This window comes from Neovison vison, chromosome 3 (genome assembly GCF_020171115.1).
Source record: "Neovison vison isolate M4711 chromosome 3, ASM_NN_V1, whole genome shotgun sequence".
NCBI lineage: Eukaryota > Metazoa > Chordata > Mammalia > Carnivora > Mustelidae > Neogale > Neogale vison.
In genome coordinates this window covers 19,020,556-19,047,846 of record NC_058093.1, presented here as the reverse complement: position 1 = coordinate 19,047,846, position 27,291 = coordinate 19,020,556, and the positions used below count along the sequence as shown (strand labels likewise).

At 45.9% G+C, this 27,291-nt stretch overlaps 2 protein-coding genes across 17 annotated transcripts in view; one reads left to right on the top strand and one right to left on the bottom strand.

Moving 5' to 3' along the window:
* CCNYL1 (cyclin Y like 1) overlaps positions 1–12,715 on the bottom strand; it is a 109,162-nt gene extending 96,447 nt beyond the window's left edge. For 9 of the 10 annotated variants that reach the window (XM_044241434.1, XM_044241438.1, XM_044241435.1 and 6 more), the window contains exon 1: positions 12,635–12,708. The gene's annotated coding sequence lies outside the window, so the exon portion shown is untranslated. Of the gene's footprint in view, positions 1–12,634 lie in introns of all 10 variants that reach the window. The other variant, XM_044241432.1, reaches the window with a different exon arrangement.
* Positions 12,716–12,772: 57 nt separating this feature from the next.
* Positions 12,773–26,944, top strand: METTL21A (methyltransferase 21A, HSPA lysine). 7 transcript variants are annotated; one of them, XM_044241450.1, is made up of 5 exons: positions 12,978–13,041; positions 13,909–14,118; positions 14,508–14,619; positions 19,806–20,122; positions 26,436–26,944. In XM_044241450.1, the coding sequence occupies exons 2-5, from the start codon at positions 13,972–13,974 to the stop codon at positions 26,577–26,579; spliced, it is 720 nt and encodes a 239-aa protein (XP_044097385.1). In that variant the 5' UTR covers positions 12,978–13,041; positions 13,909–13,971; the 3' UTR covers positions 26,580–26,944. The 7 variants fall into 7 exon arrangements, with proteins under 7 accessions (XP_044097384.1, XP_044097380.1, XP_044097385.1 ...); XM_044241449.1 differs by lacking the exons at positions 12,978–13,041; positions 19,806–20,122; positions 26,436–26,944 and adding exons at positions 12,773–12,841; positions 19,484–19,799; XM_044241445.1 differs by lacking the exon at positions 26,436–26,944 and having other exon boundaries at positions 12,977–13,041; positions 13,939–14,118; positions 19,806–20,426.
* Positions 26,945–27,291: the final 347 nt, after the last annotated feature.

Here is a 27,291-nt window from a genome sequence, read left to right as displayed (position 1 = left end):
CTGCTGTTCTCTGAAAACTGTCCCTGGGATGGCCGTGCCCACCAGGAGGCAATGCTGGAAACTTCTCCCTCAGGTGCGGCTTCTATTGCGTTGTTGAAGGAGAATGTGGGGGCTCCTGGGCCCCGCTGCTGGGAACAGGCACTACCTCCCCGGCAAAATGGAAAACCCCAGTGTCGCCACCGAGGTTGCTCACGCCCTCCGGGAACACGGGCAGCAGCTCTCCTCTCCCCAGTGCCAGGGAGGGCCTGTGAGCCCTTGGACAGGGAGAAGCTGCAGAACTTAGGACTGTAGTTACGCCGGGACTCTACAAGCTTATATCTCAGTGGCACCAACTGAAGCTTTATTCCTTCTGCTGTCTTGCATAGCGTGAGGCCTGCACCTCTTTGACTCTGTGACTCCCACCCACGGGCCCGGGTAGAAGACGCAGAGATGCCTCCCCAACAGGCTGCACGCTGTTTGTGGGGTCTGGGGACTGCAAAGTTCTCAGTACCCTGGGACTTACTCTCCACACTTCTCTCTCTCCACTTCCCCCTTGTTTGGGGCCTGCCAGTCTCTGGAAAGTTCCTGGCGTCTGCCTGGGGGCTTTTGCGTTTTCTAGTTCCCTGCTGGGAAGGCCTTCCTGCCCCCACATTTAGGTAGCTCCTTTCTTCAAATCTTTTAATTTTTGAAGGTTCTATGCTTCCGAGTTTCCACTTAAATGTCACCCCGTTCGTGTCCTCCCCTCCCCGTGTGTTAGCGAAGAGGCCAGGCTACCACGTAGGGGGGCATCAACTGAAACCCTGTCCGCCGTTTGCCACCACAAAGGCTTACTTCTTGCTCATGTCACAATCCAGGGACTCAGAAATCCAGTTCCTCTAGTTTGTCCGCTGCGGAGGGTGTGAGATGGGCAAGAGAGGACTCTCAGGCAGGGGCGATATGGCCCAGAACCAGGCACAAGGCCTGAGGTTCCCTGGGAGGGGGCTGGGAAAGTCATCTTCCCTTACAGAGATTATTCCAGTCAATGCTCCCACAAGCCTCTTAGGTCCCGAGGAGTGGCCTGCTCATTTTCCAGATGGGAAGCCGAGGCTAAGACGCTAAGTGTTAAGGCCACAAGGCTTAAGTGGCAGTGCTGGGATCAGAACCCTGAGTCCTCTCAGAGCACGTACTCTGTGCTGCCCATACTGCTTCCATGTTAAAGACAACAAGAAGATTGATAACGTATCAACTATAGATTTTATTCAGTGCTAGCAAAGCTCAGTCTTACAAGTATGCTTGTTCCTTTTCCTTGAATAGTCATAGTTTAGACAAAAAATACAGTTTTGCTATGAAGGCACGGGAATCACCTGGACGAATGGTTCTCCAAGTCTGTCCCGGAGCTCCTGGGGAACACTGAGACCTACCTAGGGAATCTACAAGACCAAAACTGTTTGCATAATAATACTAAGACGTTTGTTATTTGTCTTTTTCGCTCTCATTCTCTCACGAGTGTACTGTGGAGTTTTCCAGAAGCTCCCTACATATGATGATGTCATTGCTGTGATACTAATAGGTAATCGAAGTATGATTGTTACTTGAAAATGAATTAACGAATGATTGCTTTAGGTTTTAACTTCTTAAAATTTCTAATATGGTATGTATCAACAGATAAAACCCACACAAACAAAAGTTCTTTGGGGTCCTCAATAATTTTACAGTGTAAAGGATCCTGAGACCAGGATGCCTGGGTGGCTGAGTAGGCCAAGCATCTGCCTTCGGCTCAGGTCATGATCTCAGGGTCCTGAGGCTGAGTCTTGCATTGGGTTCCTTGCTCAGTGGGGAGACTGCTTCTCCCTCTGCCTGCCCTCCCCCTTGCATTGTGCTCCCTGACTGAGCACCCCAGGTGTCCCTAAAAAAGGTATTTTCATTTAAATTTTGCCCTCATTTATTTGTTTCTTGCTGCTTTGGCTGCTATAATGGGTTGAATTGTGTCTTCTCAAAAGATACACTGAAGTCTTAACATCTAGCACCCATGAATGCGACTTTATTTGGAAAGAGGCTCTTTGCAGATGTAATCAAATAAAGATGAGGTCCTACTGGATTAGGATGGGCCTTCCGTCCATGACTGGTGTCCTTATGACGAGTGGGAGATTTGGAGACAAAGACACCAGGGAGAAGACTGCCATGTGAAGATGGAGGCAGAGATGGGGGGAAGGCTGCCACCAGACAAGGCAGGCCAGTGGCCCCCAGAAGATGGAAGAGGCAAGGAAGGATTCTTTCCTTAGAGCCTTTGGAGAAGTTATGGCCCAGCCAACACCTTGATTTCAGACCCTTAGCCTCCTGAACTAGGAGAAAATACATTTCTGCTTTTTATAAGCCACCCAGTGTGTGGTGCTTGGTTATGGCAGCTCTTGGCAACGAATACACCAACTTCATGGGCTGGAGGCCCAGCTGAACCCAAGACCCTAAGAGCGAGGCCTCCACGACGGCCCTCCTGTGCCTGGCACCGTGCGGATGCCCCCTGGACAGACCCCATCAAACCAGTGGGTGACAGGACCAGACTGAACTGATAATGGGGTCTGGGTCCAAAGACTATTTTGAAGGCCTAGTTTTGTAGTGAGAGATCACAGAGCATCTTCAACAAAAATGAGATACTGCCAGGTATCTGACTATCTTTTGGAACAAGGCAGGATATAAAGAAAAAATTGGGTCTTTGAACTGGATGCCATGAACTTGTAGGCAATGGGAGCCACTGATATGCAACTCTAAGATGGTGTGCAGGCCAAGTGACGGCGGCGGCTGTCAGCCGGAGAGGCGGCGGGGTCCTGCGGCAAGACAGGCCTCGGGAGGATACTCTGGTCACCGTAACCTCCTGGGCTTACATGGACAGTGACCGAACAGAAATTTTAAATGGGCACTGAAAAGCAGGAAGGTCACCAACCCTGCTAGGCAGGAGAAGCTGGGACCACAGTGAAGGAATTGGTAACAACCAGGATTTGGTGAGTGCTTACTGCAGGTCAAGCACTGTGGTCAGCCCTGAGCATGAGGGCACTTCCTCCTCACATCAGTGTGGCAGCCTCGGCCTTGTGGGAAGATCCTCCTTTTGCAGAGCAGGAGAATGAGGTCCAGAGATGCTAATCCACTTTTACGGACTTCCCCTCCTCTGGGGCACACAGCAAGCCCTGAATGAGGTGGGGATTATCATCAACCCCATTTACAGGTAAGAAAATGGAAACCAGGGGAATGGTAGTAAAAATGCAGCCTAAGGCTGCATAATTAGACACTAGTGAGAGGGGAGCTAGCATTCAAGTCCTGGCGACTCTAACTACATCCCCCCAACTCTTGCACTGCACAGCGAGGGAGCTGGTACCTTTTTTTATTTTTCAAGTTGACTCTGCACTGAGCGCCGAGCCTAATGCAGGTCTTGATCCCATGACCCTGAGATCATGACCTGAGGCCAAACCAAGAGTCTGATGCTCCCTTGATAGAGCCACCAAGGTGTTCTGGAGGTGGTACATTTGGTATGGGGGGGCACCTCTTCAGCCTAGAATGGGCAGGAAGATGTCACCAGAGATCAGGCTTCCTTTCCACCAACATTTATCATGGTCTGGCCTAACTCAGGTCATCTGTTGACCACAAGTGTGGAGAGGAGTCAGACTTTTGTTTTTCAAACACATGTTCATCTGTTAGGATCATATTTGCTCTTTGGCAAATAGGACAGTAAGCTAGCTGTCTCTGAGTTAAATGCCAGGGACTTATACAATGTCTGTATTCTGTGTACTTCATCTTCCTAAAAACAACGGAAAACACATCACTCATTAGGACTCCCATGATTCTCGGGGCACCTGGGTGGCTCAGTGGGTTAAGCCTCTGCCTTCGGCTCAGGTCATGATCTCAGGGTCCTCGGGTCGAGCCCTGCATCGGGCTCTCTGTTTAGCAGGGAGACTGCTTCCCCCTCTCTCTACCTGCCTCGCTGCCTACTTGTGATCTTTCTCTCTAAATAATAAATAAAATCTTTAAAAATAAATAAATAAATAAATAAATAAAATCTTTAAAAAAAAAAAAAAAAGGACTCCCATGATTCTCGAGGTGTGCATCGGGCACTCAAGCCAGCTTCAGCAAGAAAAGGAAATGTATTCTCAGGTTACGCCGGTGTCCCGTAGGCTCTGAGAAGCCAGGTGCAGGCTGTGGCCGGGAAGCCCCCAGCAGCTCCCCGCAACCAGCCTCTCCATACATACACCGTCCAAACCGAGGACGCCCAGCGTTGGTATGGCTTTCTATCTCCTTTACTCAAGGAACCAGCCCAGACTGAACGTGTCAGGGCTGTTTGGCTCCTGCAAGGGACAGAGACCTGGTGTAAGTGAATTGGGGAATTTCACGGCTCAAATAACTCAAACTTTTCAGTCCGCTGGATCCAGGTGGTCACAGGGCACCCTCAGCAGCCTCTCCCTCCTCTAGCACCACTGCCGGCTCCATTCCCGGCTGGCTCAGCCCTCGTGGGACCAGATGACCAAAAGGACCTCTAGACTTCTACCCTTTGCCAACACTCTGCTTTTCTGAGAGTCTCAGCAAGTCTTGGGAAGGGCTGCAAGTAAGCGCAGCTCTGGTCACGTGCCTGCTTCTGGACCACCCATGGGCAGATGGAAGGAAATGCTCACTGCTAGGTCTGGAGCCAGGGCCAAGGCTGGCTCTCCCCCAAACACATAAGAGCAAATGATACATGAAGTCGACTGTCGGGTACAATTTTAGGTGCGTTAGAGAACTTAAATCGTTTTAACCTTATCTTCTTTGTTTGCTAATTTAATCAGCACATTGTCCCCTTTTGTAGGTGGGGAAACTGAGGCACAGATGAATGTGTCTCAGCTAAGGCCACACAGCTGTAACCTGCAAGAGCTGGGATTTGACCTGAACCGTCAGGCCGCAAAAGCTGGGCTCCTGACAGCTAGCACAAGGGATCTGCCACCAGCAAAATGCGACACGGATGCCGGGCTAATAACAATAAGAACAGCTGTCCAACAGCCACTCTGAGTTTTCGCTCTGTGGAGAGAATTATGGATCCGGCCTGGGTGGGGTACCCACCGTGACCCAGGGTGGGATCATGTTGTTCCAAGGTGGCAGCTTCTACAGTCCATGACCTAGTACATGGACTAGTTCCAAAACACAGGAGGGACAAAAGAATAAGCACCCTTCCACCATTATTCTCTGGGGAGGTGGTTGGGGAAAGGCAATTAATCATGTGGATAAAAATAAAAAGCTACCAACCATAGGCCTCTGGGTGGACTTATTTATATGTTAACTCTTCCTAAGTTCTGCTTTCCTGCAAGAGGCTGTGTGGGCATGAAGAGTTCAATGATGCACAGAGAAGTTCAACAGTGCACCATGAAGGTGCAGAGGGAACCCCCTGGGCTGGGGAGATGCCCGAGCACATTCTCTAATTAGTTAGCGAGCTCCCCTTGCAATTAGGAAAAAGCCCATCATTTTTGGATTGCTATATTATGGTTGAACTGTACTTTGAAATGTGGGTAATGCAAAAATGGGATCTATTTTTTTGCATACCTCCAGCAAGACGGTCAGTAGGAGAATTGCCGTCAAGTCTTAGAATACCAGCTGGAGAAAGGGGGTCAGTGGTCTCGGCTGACGTTGACGCTGGGGGCCCAGGAGACATTATGAGATGGGCAGAGCTCCAAAACAGGATCCACTTTACTGGAAAGCTAAACTGAGCCACCCGCTAAAAACCTGTACCTAATGCTTGAGATTCCTATCTCTTTCACACTTTGTTCGTCAGCTTCTGCTGAGTTACGCTGCAGTAACAACCCCAGATCTTAGTTTTTATCTCCACAAGGTTTATTTCTCACTCCCGTTTCCCCTATCGCACAGGGCAGCTGTGGTTCTGCTCCACGGGACCCGCAGTGAGGCTGTGTCCTGCTCTGAGACACACAGTTCTTAAGCAGGGGAGAAGCAATGACACAGCTATGCAAGGCACCTCGTGCTCCTGCCTGCAGGTGCCCAGTGTCATTTCCACCCATGTTCCACTGGCCAGAGCAAGTCCCACAGCCAAGCCTGATCCTGTCCTGGCCCAGGGTGGGTGGACAGACATCACTTCCTCCAGAAAGGACACCAAGGACAGGCCTGGGGAAGGTGGACTGGGTATTAAAATAATTATCATCTACTACATATCCAGTATTTTTTGAGGATCAAACATTTATTTTCAAGTATTCACAGAGAACCAGCGGCTGTTTGGTTTATTCTTATAAAAACACGAGCTCCACTTCATGTCTACACTGCTATACAAGTTGCATATGCCCTAAATGTTCTTTCTGGTGCTTCTTGAGCCAAGTGACACCAGTGAGAACCTTGAGAGGGCGATGGGACACACATTTCGAGATGAAATGTAAGTAAGTATAATGAGATGAACGTCCTGTGTTAGTGGAGTGCTGGAAAGGTCGGAAGGTTCTGTCTCATAAAGTTCTGTGCATGATTTCAGCAAAAACAATGGAGAGTGCAGAGAAGGAGGGAGGAGGGGGTCGGGATCTCTGTGCCAGCCTTCACACATGAGGAGCTTGGGATCTAGGGAGCTTTACACATTACTCAGGGTCATCCCGATGAAAGGGTCAGAGGCAGAATTTTACTTTCATGGTCTCTCTGGCCCCAAAGCCCATCTTTTTTCTTGCGCCCAATCCTAACTTCCCAAGGGAAAGGGACCAAGAGAGGGAAGAAGAAAATGGGATGAGGGGAAAGCTGAGAGGCAGTAGCCACACAGGGACAGGGAGGAGGTAAGAGAGAGGAGACCCTGGGAGAGGGAAAAGGAGGAGAGAAGACCCGAGAAGGAAAAATAACACTGAAGGAGAAGGATAGTTGGAGGACTGCCCTACCTGACGTCAGATTTAGCACAAGCCGCAATAATTGAGACAGTGTGAGGCTGGTGAGAGAACAGGTGAACGGATCAAAAACTCCCACGGAAATACAGTCAGCTGATCCCAGACAAGGTGGCAAAGGAATACAATGGAGAAAAGGCAGCCTTTTAAAAAAATGGTGCTGGAACAACCAGGACATCCACTTGCAAAAACATGAATCTAAACACAGACCTTACACCCTTCACAAAAATTAACTGGAAATGACCACAGACCTAAATTAAAATGCAAAGCAGTGGAACTCCGACAAGATAACATAGCAGAAAATGCAGGCAACCTTGGGTTTGGCAATGGTTTTTTTCAGTGTGAGGCCAAAGGCAATATCCATGGGAGAAATAATTGATAAGGTGACTTCTTACAATAAAAAATTTCTGGTCTGCAAAAAATGCTGTCAAGAGAAGGAAAAGACCAGCCATAGACTTGGAGAAAATATTTGCAAAAGAGCTATCTGATAGAGGACTGTTATCCAAGATATACAAAGAACTCTTAAAACTCAACAATAAGGGGCGCCTGGGTGTCTCAGTCAGTGAAGCAGCCGGCTCTTGATTTCAGCTCAGGTCATGATCTCAGGGTCCTGGGATTGAGCCCCAGAGCCCGGAGTTTGGCTCTGCGCTCAGTGGGGAGTAACCTTAAGGATTCTCTTTCCCATTGCTCCCTCCCCACGGCCCCCCCCACCGCTGGCACTGTCATGCTCTACCTCTAAAATAAATGAATGAATCTTAAAAAACAAAACAAAACAAAACAAACAAACAAAAAAACCAACCTCAACAATAAGAAAATAATCAGATTAAAAATGGGACCAACAACAGGTACACGAGAAAATGCTCAGCATCACTACTCTTAAGGGAAATGTAACTCAAAACCACAATAAGATATCACCTCACATCCGTGAGAGTGGCAGCTACCAAAAAGATAAGAGATAACAAGTGTTGGAGAGGATATGGAGAAAAGGGGATGCTAGTAGTCTGTCGGTGGGATACAATGTGGTATAGCCACTATGGAAAACAGTATGAACATTATAGAAGTGCCTCAAAAAATTAAACACAGAGCTACCATATGATCCAGTAATCCCACTTCTGAGTTTATATCTGAAGGAAATGAAATCATTATCTCGAAAAGATACTTATACCCTCATGAACTTTGACTATAGCATTATTTATAATGTCCAAGACAAGGAAACAACCTAGTCCCATTGACAGATGAATGGATAAAGAAAATGTGGTGTGTGGGGTGATATATCTCATATATAATATATCATATAATACATATCATAGGCATACAAATATACGTTGGAATATTATTGAGCCTTTAAAAAGAAGGCAATCTTGCTCTTGGCAACAACATAGTTGGATCCCAAGAGTCCTATGCTAAGCAAAAGAAGCTAAACAAATATTATATGATCTTACTTATATGTGGAATCTATCTATATTTTTAGCAGGCGGGGGGGGAGGGGAGGGGGAGAGGGAGAAAGAATCTTAAGCAGGTTCCACACCCAGTGGAGCGTCTAATGCTGGGCTCAATCTCACTGTCCTGAGAACAGATCTGACCTGAAACCAAGAGGGGGATGCTTAACCTACTGAGCCATTCAGGCACCCCTATGTGGAATCTGTTTTTTAAAAAGCGAAATTCATAGAAACAGAGTAGAATGGTGGTTGCCAGAAGCTGGGGGTGGGGGAATGACAAGATGTTGTTCAGAGGGTACAACTTACAGTTGTAAGAGGTGTAAGTTCTAGGAATCTAATATTCAGCATGGTGATTATAGTTAACAATACCATATCATATACTTGACAGTTGTTAAGAGAGTAGACCTTAAATATTCTTACTACACACATGCATACACACACAAATTATAATTATGTGAGATGATAGATGTGATAATTAACTTTATTATAATAACAATTTTGCAATATATACATGAACCAAATCATCACATTATATATCTTGAACTTAAATATGTCAATTATATCTCAGTACAGCTAGAAATTAAAATAGGACCCCAAAAGAGGGGCCACCAAAAATCATAAGATACTTAGGAATTAACCTAATCAAAGAAGCAAAGGATCTATACTCAGAAAAATGGGGAATACTCATGAAAGAAATTGAGGAAGACATAAAGAAATGGAAAAACATTACATGCTCATAAATTGGAAGAACAAATATTGTTAAAATGTCTATGCTATCTAGAGCAATTTATATATCCAATGCAATCCCTATCAAAATACTATCAACTTTTTTCACAGAGCTGGAACAAATAATCCCAAGATTTGTATGGAACCAGAGAAGTCCCCGAGTAGCTAAAGAAAGGCTGAAAAAGAAAGCCAGAGCTGGCGGCATCACAATTCCAGACTTCAAGCTCTATTACAAAGCTGTAATCATCAAGACAGTATGGTACTGGCACAAAAATAGACTATGTGTTCCAGATCAATGGAAGAGAATAGAGAGCCCAGAGATGGACCTTCAACTCTACGGTCAACTAATCTTCAACAAAGCAGGAGAGAATGTCCACTGGAAAAAAGACAGTCTCTTTAACAAATGGTATTGGGAAAATTGGACAGCCACATGGAGAAGAATACCTATACCATAAACAAAAATAGACTCAAAATCAATGAAGGACCTACATGTGAGAGAGGAATCCATCAAAATCCTAGAGGAGAACATAGGCAGCGACCTCTGTAACCTCGGCACAACTTCTTGCTAGATACATCTCCAAAGGCAAAGGAAACAAAAGCAAAAAGGAACTATTGGGACTTCATCAAGATAAAAAGCTTTTACTCACAGCAAAGGAAACAATCAACAAAATCAAAAGACAACCAACAGACTGGGAGAAGATATTTGCAAATGTCTTATCAGATAAAGGACTAGTATCCAAAATCTATAAAGAACTTATCAAACTCAATACCCAAAGAACAAATAATTCAGTCAAGGAACGGGCAGAAAACAGGAACAGACATTTCTGCAAGGAAGACATCCAGATGTCCAACAGACACATGAAAAAGTGCTCAACATCATTCAGCATCAGGGAAATACAAATCAAAACCACAATGAGATACCACCTCATATTAGTCAGAATGGCTAAAATGAACAAGTCAGGAAATAACAGGTTGGCGAGGAGGCGGGGAAAGGGGAACCCTCCTACACTGCTGGTAGGAATGTAAGCTGGTGCAGGTCCTCTGGAAAACAGCATGGAGGTTCCTCAAAATGTTGAAAATAGAGCTACCCTATGACCCAGCAACCACACTACTGGGTATTTACCACGAATATACAAATGTAGTGATTTGAAGGGGCACCTGCACCCCAGTGTTTATAGCAGCACTGTCCCCAATAGTCAAACTATAGAAAGAGCCCAGAAGTCCATCGACAGATGAATGGATAAAGAAAATGTGGTATAGAGAGACACAGTGGAATATTATGCAGTCATCAAAAAATGAAATCCTGCCATTTGCAATGACATGGATGGAACAGACGGTATTATGTTAAGTGAAATAAGTCAATCAGAGAGAGACAATTATCGTATGATCTCAGTCATATGTACAATTTAAGAAGCAAAATAGAGGGATCACAGTGGAAGAGAGGAAAAAATAAAGAAGCAATCAGAGAGGGAGAGAAACCGTTAGAGACTCTTAATCATAGGAAACTTGAGGGTTGCTAGAGGGGAGGGGGTGGAGGGAATGGGGGGACTGGGTGATGGACATTAAGGAGGGCATGTGACATAATGAGCACTGGATGTTAGATAAGACTGATGAATCATCGACCTCTACCTCTGAAACTAGTAATACGTTATATGTTAATTGAACTTAAATAAAGATTTAAAAAAATGTGCCAGGGCACCTGGGTGCTCAGTGGGTTAAAGCCTCTGCCTTTGGCTCAGGTCTTGATCTCAGGGTCCTCGGATCGAGCCCAGCGTCGGGTTCTCTGCTCAGCGGGGACCCTGCTTCCTTCTCTCTCTCTCTGCCTGCCTCTCTGCCTACTTGTGATCTCTGTCTGTCAAATAAATAAATAAAATCTTAAAAAAATAAAATAAAATAAAAAAATGTGCCAAAGACTTAGCAGACACTTCATTAAAGAAGATGCAGAGATGGCAAATAAGCATATGAAAAGATGCTCCACATCCTATGTCACTAGGGAACTGCAAATTAAAACAACTAATATACACCTACCATAATGGCTAAAATTTAAAAACACTCACAACACCCAATATGGACAAGGATGTGGAGCAACAGAAACTCTCATTCATTGCTGGTGGAAATGCAAAAAAAGGTACAGCCACTTTGGAAGACAGTCTGGTGGTTTCTTACAAAACTCAATATACTTTTGCTCTAAGATTCAGTAATCACAGTCTTTGGTATGGACCCAAAGGGTCTGAGTAAAAAGATGAGTGGTCATGGCAGAAGGAGGGAGAGGACTAGGTGGAGCATAGGGGAATTTTAGGGAGGGCCCCATCTCTGTATGACGTTATTATGGTGGGTATATGCCATTATAGATTGGTCCAAACTCATCAAATGCTCAATACCAAGAATGAATCCCAAGATAAACTTGGGGTGATAATGATGTGTCAGTGTAGGTTTATCGGTTGTAACAAATGCCCCACTCTGGTGGGGGGGTTACTGATCATGGGCGGAGGCTATGCGGGTGTTGGAGCAGGAAGTGAATGTGAAATCTCTGTACCTTCTTCCCAATTTTGCTATGAATTTAAAACCGCTCTAAAAATAATTTTTTTACACAAATTTCTAAAAATAAAAATAAATGAACGGAGCAAAAAAAAAGAAAAAGAACTTCGCTGCTGATCTTTGAAGTTGATCGTCTCCTTTGCAGCACCCCCTTCCTTTGGAAGGCTGAGGTGTGCAGAGAGGCCGGCACGCCCCCTGCAGGCGGGGAGAGGCGAGTAGCGGCGGGGTTCAGGCTTGGCCTCAGGCCCCTACAGCAGGTGGCAAAAGGGAATTACCAGGAAGCGCTGGAAAATACCAATGCTCGGGGCGCCTCACACCAACGGCGACTTCCCAGGGGCAGAGTCCAGGCCAGGGCAGTTGAAAATAGCTCGCGCGCACTCCAACACGCAGCCGGGGCTGAGAATCCCCGGGACCGAGCGGCGGCACGTGGGGGAGGAACTGGGGCTCAGGAAGCAAAGGAACCTTTCCCAGCGGGGCGGCCGCCGCTCCCCGCGGGGTCGAGCGGTGGGGTGCTCACTCCAGCCGCGCCTTCTAAGGGCCGGCAGCTTGGGTCAGTGGCTCTGGCGTCAAGCACAGGGGTCCCGAGGCAGGTGAACGAACCGTCGGCCCTCCTGGAGGGACGCTAGGGCCTTGGGTCTGCGGCAACAGCCCCGCACTAGGTGTGGGGCCACGTCCCGCGCCCCCCGGCCCCGCTGCTGCCGCGGGACGCTTTTCACGATCGAGTCCCGGGCGCAGCGTGCGGCTCCGAGTTCGCGCTAGAGCGGACAAGGGCTTTGTCACTTTTCCTACTCTATTGCCACCAAGTGGCGATGACACCACTTCGGACTTGCCCTGGTGACGCGAGGACGAACAGGTGACCGACCATGTCCACTTCGGAGCAAACTTTTATCTACACCTGCTAATTCGTGACCTTTAACACTAAAAACGGGCCGGCGTACAGACTAGAAGAAAACAAAACGACGCGCACACAGAGCGCGGGGCGCGGCGGGGGAGGGCTGAGAACCAGCTCACCGACAGAAAAGTGGAACCAGCAGGAGAACGCCTCCCCCGCCGGCCCGGTGGGCTCCCTCTCACCCCGCCAGGGCACCCCCGCGCACCTACCCGCGGCTCCGCACCTCGCTCGCCTCCGGCTCCTCGCCCGCGCTGCCCTCGGAGTCCCGGAAGCTGATCGGGCGGACCGGGAACCTCGGGGACCTCGGGGACCCCCCCTCCCCCGGAGGGAGGCCGGATCCCCTCTCCCTCAGCTTTCTCCTCCAGCGCGCGCCCAGCGCACCTGCGACCCTGCGCGCCGCGGGGCACCTGTCCCGGGTAGGAGGGACCGGAAGCGCGTGTCTCCCGGCGCGCGCGCCGCCCACCCCCGCCGCCTGCCCGCGCAGCCCGCGCAGCCCGCGCAGCCCGCGCCCCGCCGGCTCCCGGCTCCCGGCCCTTTAAGGCGGGCGGCTGCGGCGGCGGCGGCCGCGCTCGGGGCGGGGAAAGCGAGGGGCGCCACGCGGGGCGACTCCCCGGCCGTAAGTAGAAGCGAGGCCCACCTCGGGCCCCGCCGCGTCGCCGGCCCCGCCTCGGGGTGGCCTGGGCTGGGGAAGTGGGCGACACTCCCGGGGCGGGGCGCGTCCGGCGCGGCTGGTGGGGGGGTCCCTCCCCAGCCCCCCACGCCCACCCCGCGGGCTCCCGGAGCTCTGGGGCCCGCGGGAAGCGAGTACGTACGTGGACCCTTTGGAGAGGACTGGGCGGGTGCTGGGGAGGACTCAGGGCAGGCCTCTGAGCCGCGGACGCCCGAGCCCCCCCATCCCTCTGGACCCGGGCTCCGGCTCTCCCCGCCCGCGACTCGGGGCTCGCGAGTGTCTTTCACTTCCAGTCCGGGCGAGCTGGAACCGCGACCGCGACAGAAAGCGGGATGACCAAGCCGTTAACACTCAGTCCAAGTGCAGCTTCGGGCCCGGGGCTGTCGCTGTTGAACGCGCTGAATTTCGAGGGGGTGGAGGGGAGACCGGGTCGTGGCGACCGCCGCGAGCGGCAGCCGCGGTCCAGACGGGCCCGGACAGGGTAGGAAGCGCGACTTTCACCGAGGCCCGGGGCCAGCAGCCCGGCTGCGCTCGCTCTGACCGCGGCCCCGGTTCACCCGGTGGTGACCGCGGAGTGCCCAGGGCATTTTTGTTTGGTGTACGTACGGGAGTGCGTGCTTTTGCCCAAAGACCTCGTCTGGCGTGCTTCAGAGCGGAATCTCCCTTCCCAGAAGAGGAAGAGCCCTGCAGAAAGGAATTAGACAAAGCCCCCCGCCCTCCCGCCCCCTTTGTTGCCTTCTTTTGAACCTGTAAAAAAATGGCCTTGAAAAGCATTTGGGGCTACTTAAGAGAGTGCATTTTTTTTCTGGCCAGAGCGTCACGCAAGCTTCTTTTGCGCAACAGCTTTGAGGGAGCAGAGAGCGGAGTGCAGGCGAAATGGCCCTGGTGCCCTATGAGGAGACAGCGGGAGTGGGCTTGCAGAAATTCCACAAGCCTCTAGCCACCTTCTCCTTTGCCAACCACACCATCCAGATCCGGCAGGACTGGAGACAGCTGGGAGTCGCGGCCGTGGTGTGGGACGCGGTAAGTACACCCCTGGGCCTCTGAAGACCACTGCACCGGATGATAAGACTGCATGCTATTTACTTGTTTTTAAAAACAGCTTTATAGTAAGATATAATTCATATACCAGACAGTAATTAAACTTGCCACACGCAGCAGCACCCTGTGTTGTGTGGGCAGTGTCCTTGACCCCTACTGTCCTCAGGGGGGGATCTTGTGGGGCCTGAGGCCTCAGTGTCTGTGCCCGATTGCAGCAGCAGCTGAGTTTCTGCCTGTTGTTGCTAAACTGGGGCTGGAACCTTGCAGGGGGGAGAGGGGTGTGGGATGTCTTCCTGCTAGTGGGAAGTCTGCCTGAAATGGGCTCCTAAACCACTTGTTGACTCGACTCATCCCGCTGTGCTTTGACTCAGGCTGTCGTTCTTTGCACCTATCTGGAGATGGGAGCTGTGGAGCTGCGGGGCTGCTCTGCTGTGGAGCTGGGCGCCGGCACCGGGCTGGTGGGCATCCTGGCGGCCCTGCTGGGTGAGTGCCATACGTTGGCCCACTTTTCTGTGAGTGGAACTCATTGTGTGGTGTGATTGCGGTTTCCGTGAGACAGACTCATACTCGTTTTCCCCTTGCTGGACTTTGCTGTGCCCTGTGCTTATGAGTCAACTGCTGGTGCCCTTAACTCCAGTAAGCCTGGTTTCTTCTCTCTTGTTCTTGCTCTCATCCTGTTATTTATACTTCTCATAAAAGACTGCTTTGCCTTCTTCAGTTTTTAAAAAAATTTTGTTTTTTTAAGCAAGCACATTTATTTGGGCAATTAGAATTGCAATTGGGGAGACTATTAGGTTGTCTGAATTCGGTTCCTGCCCCCCTTCAGTTTTATGCCAGTAATATGATCTGAAGGCAACTTTCAGTTCAAAGAGAATTCTCATATTCACGCGCACAGCTTTTTTTTCCAGTTTAGGGTCCTTCCCGTGCTCTGTTGGATTTAATCCTGTGACGCAGGTTGAGCAGGTAGTCTCATTCTTATAGTTTCCTTTGCTGATTTTTCTCTTTTAAGAAGGGTCGGCCCTGCTATAGTTTGTACTGACATTTAAAATTTGTATTCACAGTATGCAGTCCTGTATTGATACCAGGGTTTGCCATTTTTTGTTTGGTGTACATACATTAACTTAGGCCTAGAGCATTTTTAAGCTTTTTTTTTTTTTACTTAAAGATTTTATTTATTTATTTGAGAAAGAGAAAGAGCACTGAACAGTGTGGAGAGATAGGGGTCAGGAGCGAGGGGGAGAAATAGACTCTGCGCTGAGCAGGGAGCCCACTCAGGACTCGATCCCAGGACCCTGAGATCAGAACCTAAACCAAAGATGGACGCTCGGCCGACTGAGCCACCCTGGTGCCCTTAAGCTTTGTTTTTATTTTATAATTTTAAAAAATCCTTTGTTGACTCCTTTCTACAGCTTCTGACTCATGCAGTTCAAACTATCCAACGAGGAATAACATTCATTTCAGTATTGTCACCCAGGGCTCTTGTGAAAATGCAGTTTCAGCTTCTGTAGGTCTGCGGTCAGGCCCGAGAGCCTCCATTCTGACAAGCTCCCAGGGGTGATGATGCCAACACTGTTGGAGTTAGACCACACTTTGGCGGTCAGGAGCTAGAATTCCATCCCATTACGTATAGGTACTCAAGGACCCACAAAAGCCCGTCCTTTATTGTGTTCTTTTTCTGGTAACTTCTTTCTTTTTTCAGTCTTCTCTTGCCTTTCCAGATGTGACGGAGAGCGGGGCAGTGTGGTGGGGAGCTAGGTTTCCAACGCCGCACACCACAGCCCTTGCAGGCACTGATGAAGCCCTAGCTCGTGCACTGCCTTTTGCTAGCTTTGTAACTTCCCCATGGGTGTTAGGTCTTATTTTGAACTTCTTATTTTCCAGTGAAACTGGGGTTCTGGGAGATGAAACCCTTTGTGAAGTCCTGGTCAGTGGAGACCCAAGAGTCAAACCAGGCTCCTCAGACACTGCGGTCCTTTATTATCTTTCCTTGATGCTAACTTTGCTCTGTGAGAGGAGTTATCTGGAAGGGAGATGAGGTTTCTTCTGTTTCTGCAGCAGCTGGCCTAGAAGCGGGTTAGTTGCCAAGTGCATAGGTTTAGAGTTATACTTGATTTTGACACCTCCTTTAACTCTTACCAGCTCTGTGACCTTCGGCAAATTGCCTAATCTCTCAGCTTCAGTTTCCCTGTAAACTGGGGATAATAATCAGTTCATGCCTGAGGATCCAGGGAGATCAGGCACAGGAAGCGGTTAGCTCATTAACTGGCACAAAGCAAATGCTCAAATAAATGTTGATTGCTCCTCTGAGTATTTCTGTTTGTGATCTAGAAGTCTGGATCTGTGGGATGGGGAAAACCGGATGAGCTTTTTCAAAGACTAGGGCAGAGCGAGGGATGGTTAGTTGTTGCCTCATAAGAGGGACAGCTCCTGGAGTGGCTGGAGGGGAGCCGCAGACCCTGTGCTCCTGATGGGGGACGTGTGCTTCCTGGCCGGGTTTCACTGTCACCTCTTGGAATCCTTTCCTGCCCCACAGCAGAATTCATTGATTTTTTCTCCCCATAGCGCTTGGTCGGCTCACCACCTATGTCCCCACTGTGTCACATTTTGTAACAGGCGGTTTGTCCTTGTGTCTGTCTGTCTTGGCTGGCTGAGGTTCCTGAGACTCGGGACTGCACCTTACTCTGTGGGTCCTTGGCCCCATACACCACTTGCCTCACAGTAGATACTTCAGTAGCTCTGGAATCAGAGTTGAACAAACTAGAAGATCATGAAAAGTCATGTTTCTTTTACAAAAGTGATGTCACTCTATTTCAAAGTAGACCTAGAAGCAGAATACAGAAAGGGGATGACGAACTCATCAAATGTCCTAATTATTCATGACTCTGCAACATACATAGTGTTGCCATTTTGGTATATTTCCTTCCAGTCCTTTTCCTCCCCCTGTATTTTTTTTTTTTTTTTTAAGATTTTATTTATTTGAGAGAGAGAGCATGAGTAGGGAGGAGAGGGAGAAGCAGACCCCCCACTGAGCAGGGAGCCCACTGCAGGGCTCCATCCCAGAACCCCAGGATCATGAGCCTAAGCCTATGCTTAACCCACTGAGCCATCCAGGTGCCTCCACCTCCACCTGTATTTTTTTTTTTTTTTAAAGATTTTATTTATTTATTTGACAGAGAGAGATCACAAGCAGGCAGAGAGGCAGGCAGAGAGAGAGGAAGAAGCAGGCTCCCTGCTGAGCAGAGAGCCCGATGCGGGGCTCGATCCCAGGACCCTGAGATCATGACCTGAGCTGAAGGCAGCAGCTTAACCCACTGAGCCACCCAGGTGCCCCATCCACCTGTATTTTTAATCATAGCTGTAGTTCACTGTTACAAAGTGTGTGTGTGTGTGTGTGTGTGCGCACACACACATGTCTCATTTAACATTACATCGTGCGTACCTCTCTGTGCTATGTGATTTGCATACCCATTATTGGTTGTGGCTGCAAAGTATTAGGTGTTAGTTTTGAGGCTGAAACCTGAGACTAAAGAAAAAGTCTCTTTAGAAAGGTGGCAGTGAGAACAGAATAGGTAGTGATTTTGAAATGTAAGAGGTCGATCATTCCCCTTTTTATTTATTTATTTGTTTGTTTATCTTTAAAAGATTTTATTTATTTATTTGACAGAGATCTCAAGCAGGCAGAGAGGCAGACAGAGAGAGAGAGGAGAAAGCAGGCTCCCTGCTGAGCAGAGAGCCCGATGCGGGGCTCGATCCCAGGATCCTGAGATCATGACTTGATCGGAAGGCAGAGGCTTTAACCCACTGAGCCACCCAGGCGCCCCGATCATTCCCCTTTTTAAAGTATTTTTGTTTTTCGTATCCAGAGTCATTTATTACTGAATTCAGGGAACACCCAAAAAAGCCCTGGTGAGTTTTCTGCAGAACTTTAATAATGAGTGATGAGATTTTCCTGTTAAAAGAATAAAAACACCTGTTAATGCCTAGGTAGTTCCCAGGTCCCAGGTCTTTAGTCTGTGCTTCTCAGCGTGCCCCTGTGTGGTGGGTGGGTCCAGTTGGAGCTCTCTTCAGTGGTGAAATGAAGGCTTGGTAGAGGTTAGGTAACTTGCCCAAGGTCACGAAGCTCATGGATTATGGAGTTAGAATTGGAATCTAGTTCTGACTCTTAAACCCTGGTTCTTGCTTTGAAAATCTCTTTGTACTGCCTAGAAACTATTCTTAGAAAAAAGTATCCCATTTTAAAGATAGGGTTCTGTAAATTGGGGTGGGGTCAGGGAATCTAGATTTTAAAAGCTTTTGAGGTGATTTGATGTCCACCAAGTCTGGGGAACAGTCTGACTGTTAAGAAAGCCAGAGAGAAGTTTTGAGTTAAACCAGGAAAAGGCTGTCTGTGACTTTCTTATCATCAGGAGAGAGGAGCAGTATCTCTGGATTCTGCTCATCAGGCAGCACGCTGTGTCGCACTGAATGGTCCAAATGGCGGCAGCGCTTGTGAAATCCAGCAGCTTGAGCACTGTCTTCCGTGTCACACTTGGGACTGTAAATGTCAGACTGAATTACATGCCATCCTAACATCACAGGCCAAGATAAGAAACACCAGTCCGAGCTGCCACTGAAATGGTGTTTGCTGTAGCTGGTCTGGAGCCCCGTGGGGAATTACCCATGACGATTCCAACTACAGAAGGGTGCAGAGGAGAGGTCATCTTGTGAAAGAAGAAGCCTAGTGTTAGTGTTCAGAATTCACTAGGCCCAAACCGAACAGGATTATGCACGCTGTATTGTTACTGCAGCGCAGATGATCTGTTTCAGGGCTGACTTTACGTGTTTGTTTCACCGTGAGAGTGAACTGCCAGCTCAGTCTTCTCCCAGCCGTACTGGTTCATGGTAAATAACTCACAAGAAACATGAACAGAATACTGCCTTATTAACTGTATACACCACACGTAGAAACTTAGCATTTAGGAAACATGATCTCACATTTTAACCTATAGTGCTTTGATACAATCTAGTATTTGTATATACTCCTCTAAGTATACCATTTTTCAGAAATGATATAAGTATATAATTTAAATTGATATATAATTTAATTGATAAATACATAATTAAAAGGATATAAATCTATAATGATATAATATATGATTTATATATACTAAATACATAAAATACATAATGCTGCTTCCTAACAGCAGGAGATGTGGACTGGGATTTCATAATAGCCAGTTAATCTCTCCCTAGATTTCTTTTAAAGCTTAGACTCCAGAAAGTAGCCTTTCCCTGTTTTTGGTATCTTGTCATCTTCATAATCATTTGCTCCTAAATTTTTCTTCTGTGGATTCCATTTTACCCTCAGGTCTGTTGACTTGAAGATCATGACCTAATGAATGAATGAAAGTAGTGGTAGACACCTGCGCAGGGTGGGCCAGCTCTGCCGCAGAAGGTGTGTCAGAGAGACAAATCAAAGACTCACCTTTGCCAGTAGAGTGTGTGGAAGGAGCTACTGGTCGTTGTTGTGCTCTTCTGCAGCCATCCCTGAAGGCCATGATCTTCTGGCTATGCGGTGGAATACTGGAGACACTCACTCTGCTGTTTAACTTGATCCCCCAGCCCCCCAACCGGCCAAGCTATTAGTTGTATTGATGTGCACATGACTGTCTTTCTGTCCCACATTCTAGGTGCTCATGTGACTATCACGGACCGAAAAGTAGCATTAGAATTTCTTAAGTCAAATGTTCAAGCCAACTTACCTCCCCATATCCAACCCAATGCTGTTGTTAAGGAGCTGACCTGGGGACAAAATTTGGGGAGTTATTCACCTGGAGAATTTGAGCTGATACTTGGAGCTGATATCATATATTTAGAAGAAACATTCGCAGATCTTCTTCAGACTTTGGAACATCTCAGTAGCAAGCGCTCCGTGATTCTTTTAGCTTGCCGAATTCGCTATGAACGGGACAACAACTTCTTAGCGATGCTGGAGAGGCAATTTACTGTGAGTAAGGTTCACTATGATTCTGAAAAAGATGTACATATATACAAAGCACAGAAGAGAAACCAGAGGGAGGACTTATAGTTGGCTTTAATTTATAAGAATGTTGTTATTGAGTGCCAGTGAAGGTCTTTGGGAATTGAACCGTATTTAATGGAATGGATTACTGAACGAAAAGTCCAACCAAAGGTTCTCAAGGGCCAAAAAGCACATGGTTAAAACAAAGCAGCATTTTGTCCCATTGCTGTGACATTTCAGTCCTATTTGACTCTGAAAAATTCAACTACCATTAAAGGAATATATGAGATATTTGTGTCCCATGCTGTTCCCTCTTGATTCACAATTTCCCTGATGATATAAGGAAGGGTTGGTTATAAGCGTGTCTTTAAAGCAGCAAGCTTGTTTTGGGAGGTTAACACATGCAAATTATTTGACACACATTTGAGATGTATGTTTAGCCCAGTTTTCTAATTTTGTGAATATAAAGCAAGAGGCTTGATGTATATCCCCTGAGCTGTTAATGCTCTTGAGAACTTTTTGTCTGCCCCATTTAGGGCTAAGTAGTTTTGGTTATTTGAGAGTAGGATATGAGTTCTTAGACGTTCTCATTTCATGCTTTTTGGCTTAATTTCTTTCTTTTTTTTTTTTTTAAATATTTTATTTATTTATTTGAGAGAGAGACAGTGAGAGAGAGCATGAGCGAGGAGAAGGGCAGATAGAGAAGCAGATTCTCCGTGGAGCTGGGAGCCTGATGCGGGACTCGATCCCGGGACTCTGAGATCATGACCTGAGCCGAAGGCAGTCGTCCAACCAACTGAGCCACCCAGGCGTCCCTGGCTTAATTTCTGATTTAGGTGTATAAACAAAGGATTAAATACAAATAAAACTTTAGCCACTTTTTGAAAACTAAAATCTTGGTCCTCCATGTGCTGTGCACAGGCTGTCGTCCTCAAAAGCTGTAGGTTTTCCCTTAGCACTCCCCTTTTTCAAATGTTGTTCTTGTGTTTCTTGCTTAGGCTTTCCCCTCCTCTTTGTAATGCACAGGGTGACAATGAAATCGGTTTTAAATCTCACCCCTTCATGGGAGGTTAGCTCCCTGAGGAGAAGCTCCTTCCATACTGGATTCCCTGAAACACCGGGGCGGGGGCCTCTGGAGAACCAGGACTGTTCCGTGCCTCTTCCCTGGCTGCCTCCCAGTAGCCAGTGTCTCAGAGCCATAGTGTTGAATGAAAAAGATACATTCCATTTAGAGAGGACTGGTCTTTGGGGTAAATGATTGCTTCGTTGTTTTATGATTACCTTTGACAGACCTTATGAGTGAAGTCACACACACTTTTTTTTTTTTTTTTTTTTAACAAGGTACAAGCTTAACAGCTTCAGCAAATTTAGATTAGAACATTATAATCTCAGTATGGTATTTGGTACTAGAGATAGATTTCCTTTGTAAAACATTAGAAACAAGACTTCTTTCCTCTTAACCTTTCAATGACTATCTTGGATGTGAAAATACCCAGTATGTTATTTTCTGCATATATTTTAGAGGTTTTACTTTAATAAAGATTAATTACGAATTAAAAGTTCTGAGTATTCTGTGATATACTGGTTCAACACAGTTCTTATATGTGCACATGAAAGAGAAATATCCATAACTTAGCAAATCCGTAAAATACCAGTAGTGTGCCAAGAACATGGAAGGTCTTTGAAAACAAGTGAAGGAGCAGCTGTGCAGTATCATCAACGCTGTAATGAAAGACCAGTACCATTCAGGTATGTTGCTAGTTTTTTTTTTTTTTAAAGATTTTATTTGACAGCGACCCAGCGAGAGAGGGAACACAAGCAAGGGGAGTGGGAAAGGGAGAAGCAGGCTCCCCACGGAGTAGGGAACCGCATGCGGGGCTCGATCCCAGGATGCTGGGATCATGACCTGAGCCGAAGGCAGACGCTTAATGGCTGACTCACCCAGGGGTCCCTTTTAGAAGTTTTTTTTGTTTTGTTTTGTTTTTAAAGATTAGTTATTTATTTATATATTTGACAGAGATCAGAAGTAGGCAGAGAGGAAGAGAAGCAGGCTCCCTGCTGAGCAGAGAGCTGATGTGAAGCTAGATCCCAGGACCCTGGGATCATGACCTGAGCCGAAGGCAGAGGCTTTAACCCACTGAGCTACCCAGGCGCCCGCCTCTTAGAAGTATTTTAATTGAGTTCAGCTCCTTTAATATCCTTGGCTTTGGAGGACAGATATTAAAATAATTGTTGGTATAGATGGAGACAGGTGGGATGGGGTGGGGATGGGGAGCTTCAAGATGCCTGGATGCGCTGTGAAGTGAAGCAAGCATAAATTGGGGGTTTTACATGTTCATAATAAGAATCGGAAAAGGTTGAAGGTAGTTTTTTGTTGTTGTTTTAATAGAAGAAAATAAAAGGCAAGAAAAATTCATCTGGAATAGTTGGGTGGTTTCAGTGAAAAATCAAGTTTTTTTTTTTTTTGGCTTTGGGTTTCAAATGTTGTCGCAGGCTAAGTTCCCTGGGGAAATAGAGGTGGAGGTTAGGGTGCAAAGTTTAAATGGGACTGCTTCCAGATCGACATCTCTGAGGAGGTAAAAAGTATCAAGACTGGGAAGGAGGGGAAGCTGGGCTGGGACGCGGTTATGAAAGTCCTCGGGGAACTGAGAGCTAGAACGCCCTGCGCTTGGGCCTGTGAGGCAAGGGGGTGGGACTGTATATCCCAGCGGAGGAGATCAGTCGTGACCTGAGGGGCCTGACTTTAGGGGAAAGAAAGTAACTGGAGAGGGTCTCAGCTCAGGGCCATCAGCCAACATTCCCAGACTGCTTCATGGGGGTGAGGGGTCGGGGAGAGAGGCTATCCCTGGATAGCACGCCAGTGTCCACCATAAATGTCAGTAAAGTTGTGACATTTTTCTCTTATGTTCAGGGATTTAATTGATCCCCAAAGTGTGCATTCTAAGTGTGCTTGTTTTACCCTCAAGGATAGAAACCCAGTCCAAACTTACTATACACTAAGCCTTGATTCTCACATTGCTCAGTTTCTTAGAACTCTTAGACAGTTATCCAGTGGCTATCAGTGACTTTTCCCAGAACTAAAGCCAAATACTGGTGCCAAGATGCTATGTTAAAATATATGTATATATGACATTAGGTTCTTAGAACTACCACTACGATCAAGTATGCTGTCATCTTCTAAGTGGATTACTTCTTGATGGTATCTTGCTTTAGTTCATGATAGATGTATCCGAAGCCCTGGTACCATCTTTGGTTAGTTTCTAGTGGAATGTCTATTCCTTCATGCAGAAGGATCAGAATTCTAATCAAAATACTTTATCTAAATTAACTGAACATTAAATTGAAAACTCAGGGCAGAATAACAACAGTGTCTGGAATGTTTTATCTTACCAAATACAACTTATGCTCCTAGAGAAGACAATACCTCTTTCAAGTGTTAACATGGTGCCTTCTTCATAAAGGGCAGGTGTTTTCAAAGGGGTAAATAAATGTTTACTCATGAAAAATACAGATTCAAAAAAACCCCAACAGATTCCTTTACAGATGAGTTACGTTACTGCTTAATTTCTGTGCTTTACTTTCCCTTGCCCAAGGTGTAGGGATAATCAGAGAGATAAAAAAATAAAGCCTACTCTCAAAAAGTTACTATCAACTTATAGAAAAAGATTCACCTCTAATATCAAATCCATTTACTCTCTATGCTTTTAGTTTGTGGTGGTTGATAGGAGGATTTATCAATTTTTAAATCAAGAGAACAAAATTTTAACTAAAAAAATCACTTTTTAAATGTACACATATTGGTAAGAGGCCCTAGACATAGGGCCTGACATCGTAGTTGGTGAAATAGTCATGTGATTTACTTTAACATCAGAGATGTGGTCAGTTCTGCTGCTACCCCAGAACCAGTACCGCAGCAGACGTAGTGGCATTTTCAAGGTCTCTAACATGAATGAGGCACGACACGGTTGTGAGCATGGAGAACCTTGTTCTGGGAAACAAGAGGCTTTGTTTCTCTGGACAGACAAGCACTGCATGAAATCAGGGCAGATTTCTTCTCAGTTCTTTGTCACTTTAAAAACAGGATTTGCTAGCTCAGAAGTTTCTTTCCACAACCAGCAAAGTGTTAAAATTTAACACTAGAAAAGCCGGGACAACGAGAAACTCTTTCCTAGCTAAGAACAACTGCTTCTGAGGAAGATTAGAAGGGAAAACCCTGTGAAAGAGGCGTGAAAAGAAGGCCTACTTACTACAGAGCCTTGTGTTAAGGCTGGTTCTATTCTTAACTCCAAAAAAAGAGAGAAAATTACATACACTATATATAAAGTTTGACATTAAAAAATACTAACCAACATATTTTTTATTAATTTAGCAGATTCTTAATGCTTAGGAAGCAACCTCCAAATATGAATAAAACCGTATTTAATAAATGACAATTTCCACTTCTTGGTATCTATCCTAAAGATAAACTAGCTTGTATTTTTACTAACTTGTGTGTATCTGTAACAGTCAAAAGTCACAACTTAAGTGTGCACAAGAGGGTCCTTACTAAATAAACTGAGGTATCTATACAGTAGGGCAGTGCACACTAGTTAGCAAGACTGAGGCAGATGTACATATACTGAAATAGAACTGACAAGACACATTTAGTGAAAAAGTACCATTTATGTAAAAGGGAGAGGAGAGAATAGACATTGCATTTGCATGTGCACGCACAGATTGTCACTAAAAGGATACACAAGAAACTGCTTTGTACTGCTTCCCCCTTTGTAGTTTTTTCCAAATGTGAAGTGAAAAAAATGAGAACATTATCAAGAAAGGAAAAGGAAACTTAAGAAAATGGGAGAAATAACCACAAATCACATTACCTGGTAAGAGTCTAGTATCCAAAAATATGTAAGGAACTCCTAAAACTCAACAACAAAAAACACCATTAAAAATGAGCAAAAGACTGGGACATTTCTCCAAGTAAGATTTACAAATAACCAACAGACCCATGAAATGATTCTCTACATCATTAAAGAGCTGCAAATCAAAATCACGAGATACCTCTTCACACCCATAAGGACTGGCACAATTAAAACAAAAACAAAGAACATGGGACGCCTGGGTGGCTCAGTTGGTTGGACGACTGCCTTCGGCTCAGGGCGTGATCCTGGAGTCCCGGGATCGAGTCCCGCATCGGGCTCCCAGCTCCATGGGAAGTCTGCTTCGCTCTCTGACCTTTCCTTGCTCATGCTCTCTCTCACTGTCTCTCTCTCTCTCAAATAAATAAATAAAAAATCTTTAAAAAAAAAAAAAAACAAAAAAAACAAAGAACAAATGTTGGCCAGGGCATGGAGAAATTGGGACCCTCATACATCTCTCGGAGGAGTGTGAAGTGGTGCGGTAGCTCAGGAGAAATCTGGCAGTTCCTCAGAAAGTAAACAGAGTTGCCATATGGCCCAGCAATTCCACTCCTAGGTAGCTCTCCAACAGAACTGGAAACGGGACTCAAATACTTGCACATGAATGTTAATAGCACTATCCACAAGAGCCAAAAAATGGAAAAACCCAGTGTCCATCAACAGATGACTGGATAAACTGTGGCTCACTTAATGGATTATTACTCAGCCATAAAGAGGAATGAAGTAATGGTAAGAACTAGTGTGGAGGAAATTCAAAACATGCTAAGTGAAAGAAGCCAGACACAAAAGGTCACATATGGTTCTATTTACATGAAATATTCAGAACAGGTAACTATAGAAACAGCAGATTGGTGGCTGCCAGGGCCTGGAGGAAGAGGAAAATGGAGTAACTCTTTAATAGGGACAGGCTTTTGGCAGTGATGTGCTGGAACTGGATATACAGGGGCGGTAGCACATTGCGAAGGCACTAAATACCACTGAACTGTTAACTTAAAAAAAAAATGGTCAATTTTGTTACATGAATTGCAGCTCAATTAAAAACAAAAGTAGCATTCAAGTGCCTAGAAATACCTCTCTCTCCTCTTCACTTGTTAGGCCTTCATGAGAATTCTAAGCCCCAAAGTTGGTCAGTGTGCCTAAGAAAGATGTGGAGAAAGGAAGGCTAATGCTGATTAAGGCAATTCTGGGCTTTTGCCTTAAGCAGTTGAGTGGAACAGTGGCATCTTTTATAAGATGGAAGAAACCAGCTGAAGAATGAACAGATTTAGAGGAGAAATTAGAAGTTCTGTTTTGGACCTCAGTTTTGCAATCTGAGTAGAGATGACAAATCGGAATTTGTAGCACAGAGTTGAAATTGTATAAATGTTTTAGAAAGGTTTCTTTGGCTGTCTCAGCTTCTTGAGAGCAGGGACTTCTTATTGCCCAGAAGTGTGTCTTCAAGTATTTGTGAAATAAGAAAGAAACAACAAAGGTATGGGCAACGAGAAGATGGGTACTCTAAGGTACTGTATGGTTTTATTGGAGGCCCAAGCACCTGAACAACACAGGTTACAAGTAGGATGACCATATGTCCTGATTTACTCAGCACAATCCTGGTTTACCCCTTTTGTCCCTATTAATTAGTATCACCTTTTTACTCTTAAAAATGCCTGCAGAATAACTTACATGGTCATGCTCTGTAGAAAAAGAATAAAATTTATATAACAAGCGGCATAAACATGTCATGGTAATTTTAAAAAAAAAAGTTCTTTAGAATAAATGCAACTGCTTATTTTCAGAAATTGAATTAATAGGAGAATCTTTTATTATGCTTTAAGCAAAGAGCAGATTAACCACACCCTCTCCCATTTCCTTCCATTTTATCTGATCACAGAACTTTAGAATTACAAAGGGACCTGAGAAGTTTTCTATTCTTATTGTTCTTCCAATGCAAACATGTATTTTATGACATTGGAGACAGCTCCTCGTTTGTCTCCCACCGGTTTTCTCAATAGGGTGGTAATACCTCCAAATCTTCAAATAGGCACCTGTTCAATCTTACTGAACAAAGAAATCTTGTGCTAAAAATGAGGAATACAGTAAAAGTAAATAACTGAAGATATGTTCTTGTTGCCCACATTAGTTTTGTTGCTGTGCAACAAGCCTGTGAAATATTCTAACATAAAATTTGCTCATTTAACAAAAGTAATAAACCTAAGTTCAAGAAAATATAACTTAACACTACTGACAAAAAAGAAAATATAGAGATCC

Bases quoted from the DNA above. Each gene is read 5' to 3' on its own strand.
- METTL21A (XM_044241450.1), top strand. From the start codon at position 13,972: ATGGCCCTGGTGCCCTATGAGGAGACAGCGGGAGTGGGCTTGCAGAAA. The intron at 14,620-19,805 runs GTGAGTGCCATA...CCCACATTCTAG, and splicing joins CATCCTGGCGGCCCTGCTGG to GTGCTCATGTGACTATCACG. The intron at 20,123-26,435 runs GTGAGTAAGGTT...TGGCTGTCTCAG, and splicing joins TGCTGGAGAGGCAATTTACT to CTTCTTGAGAGCAGGGACTT.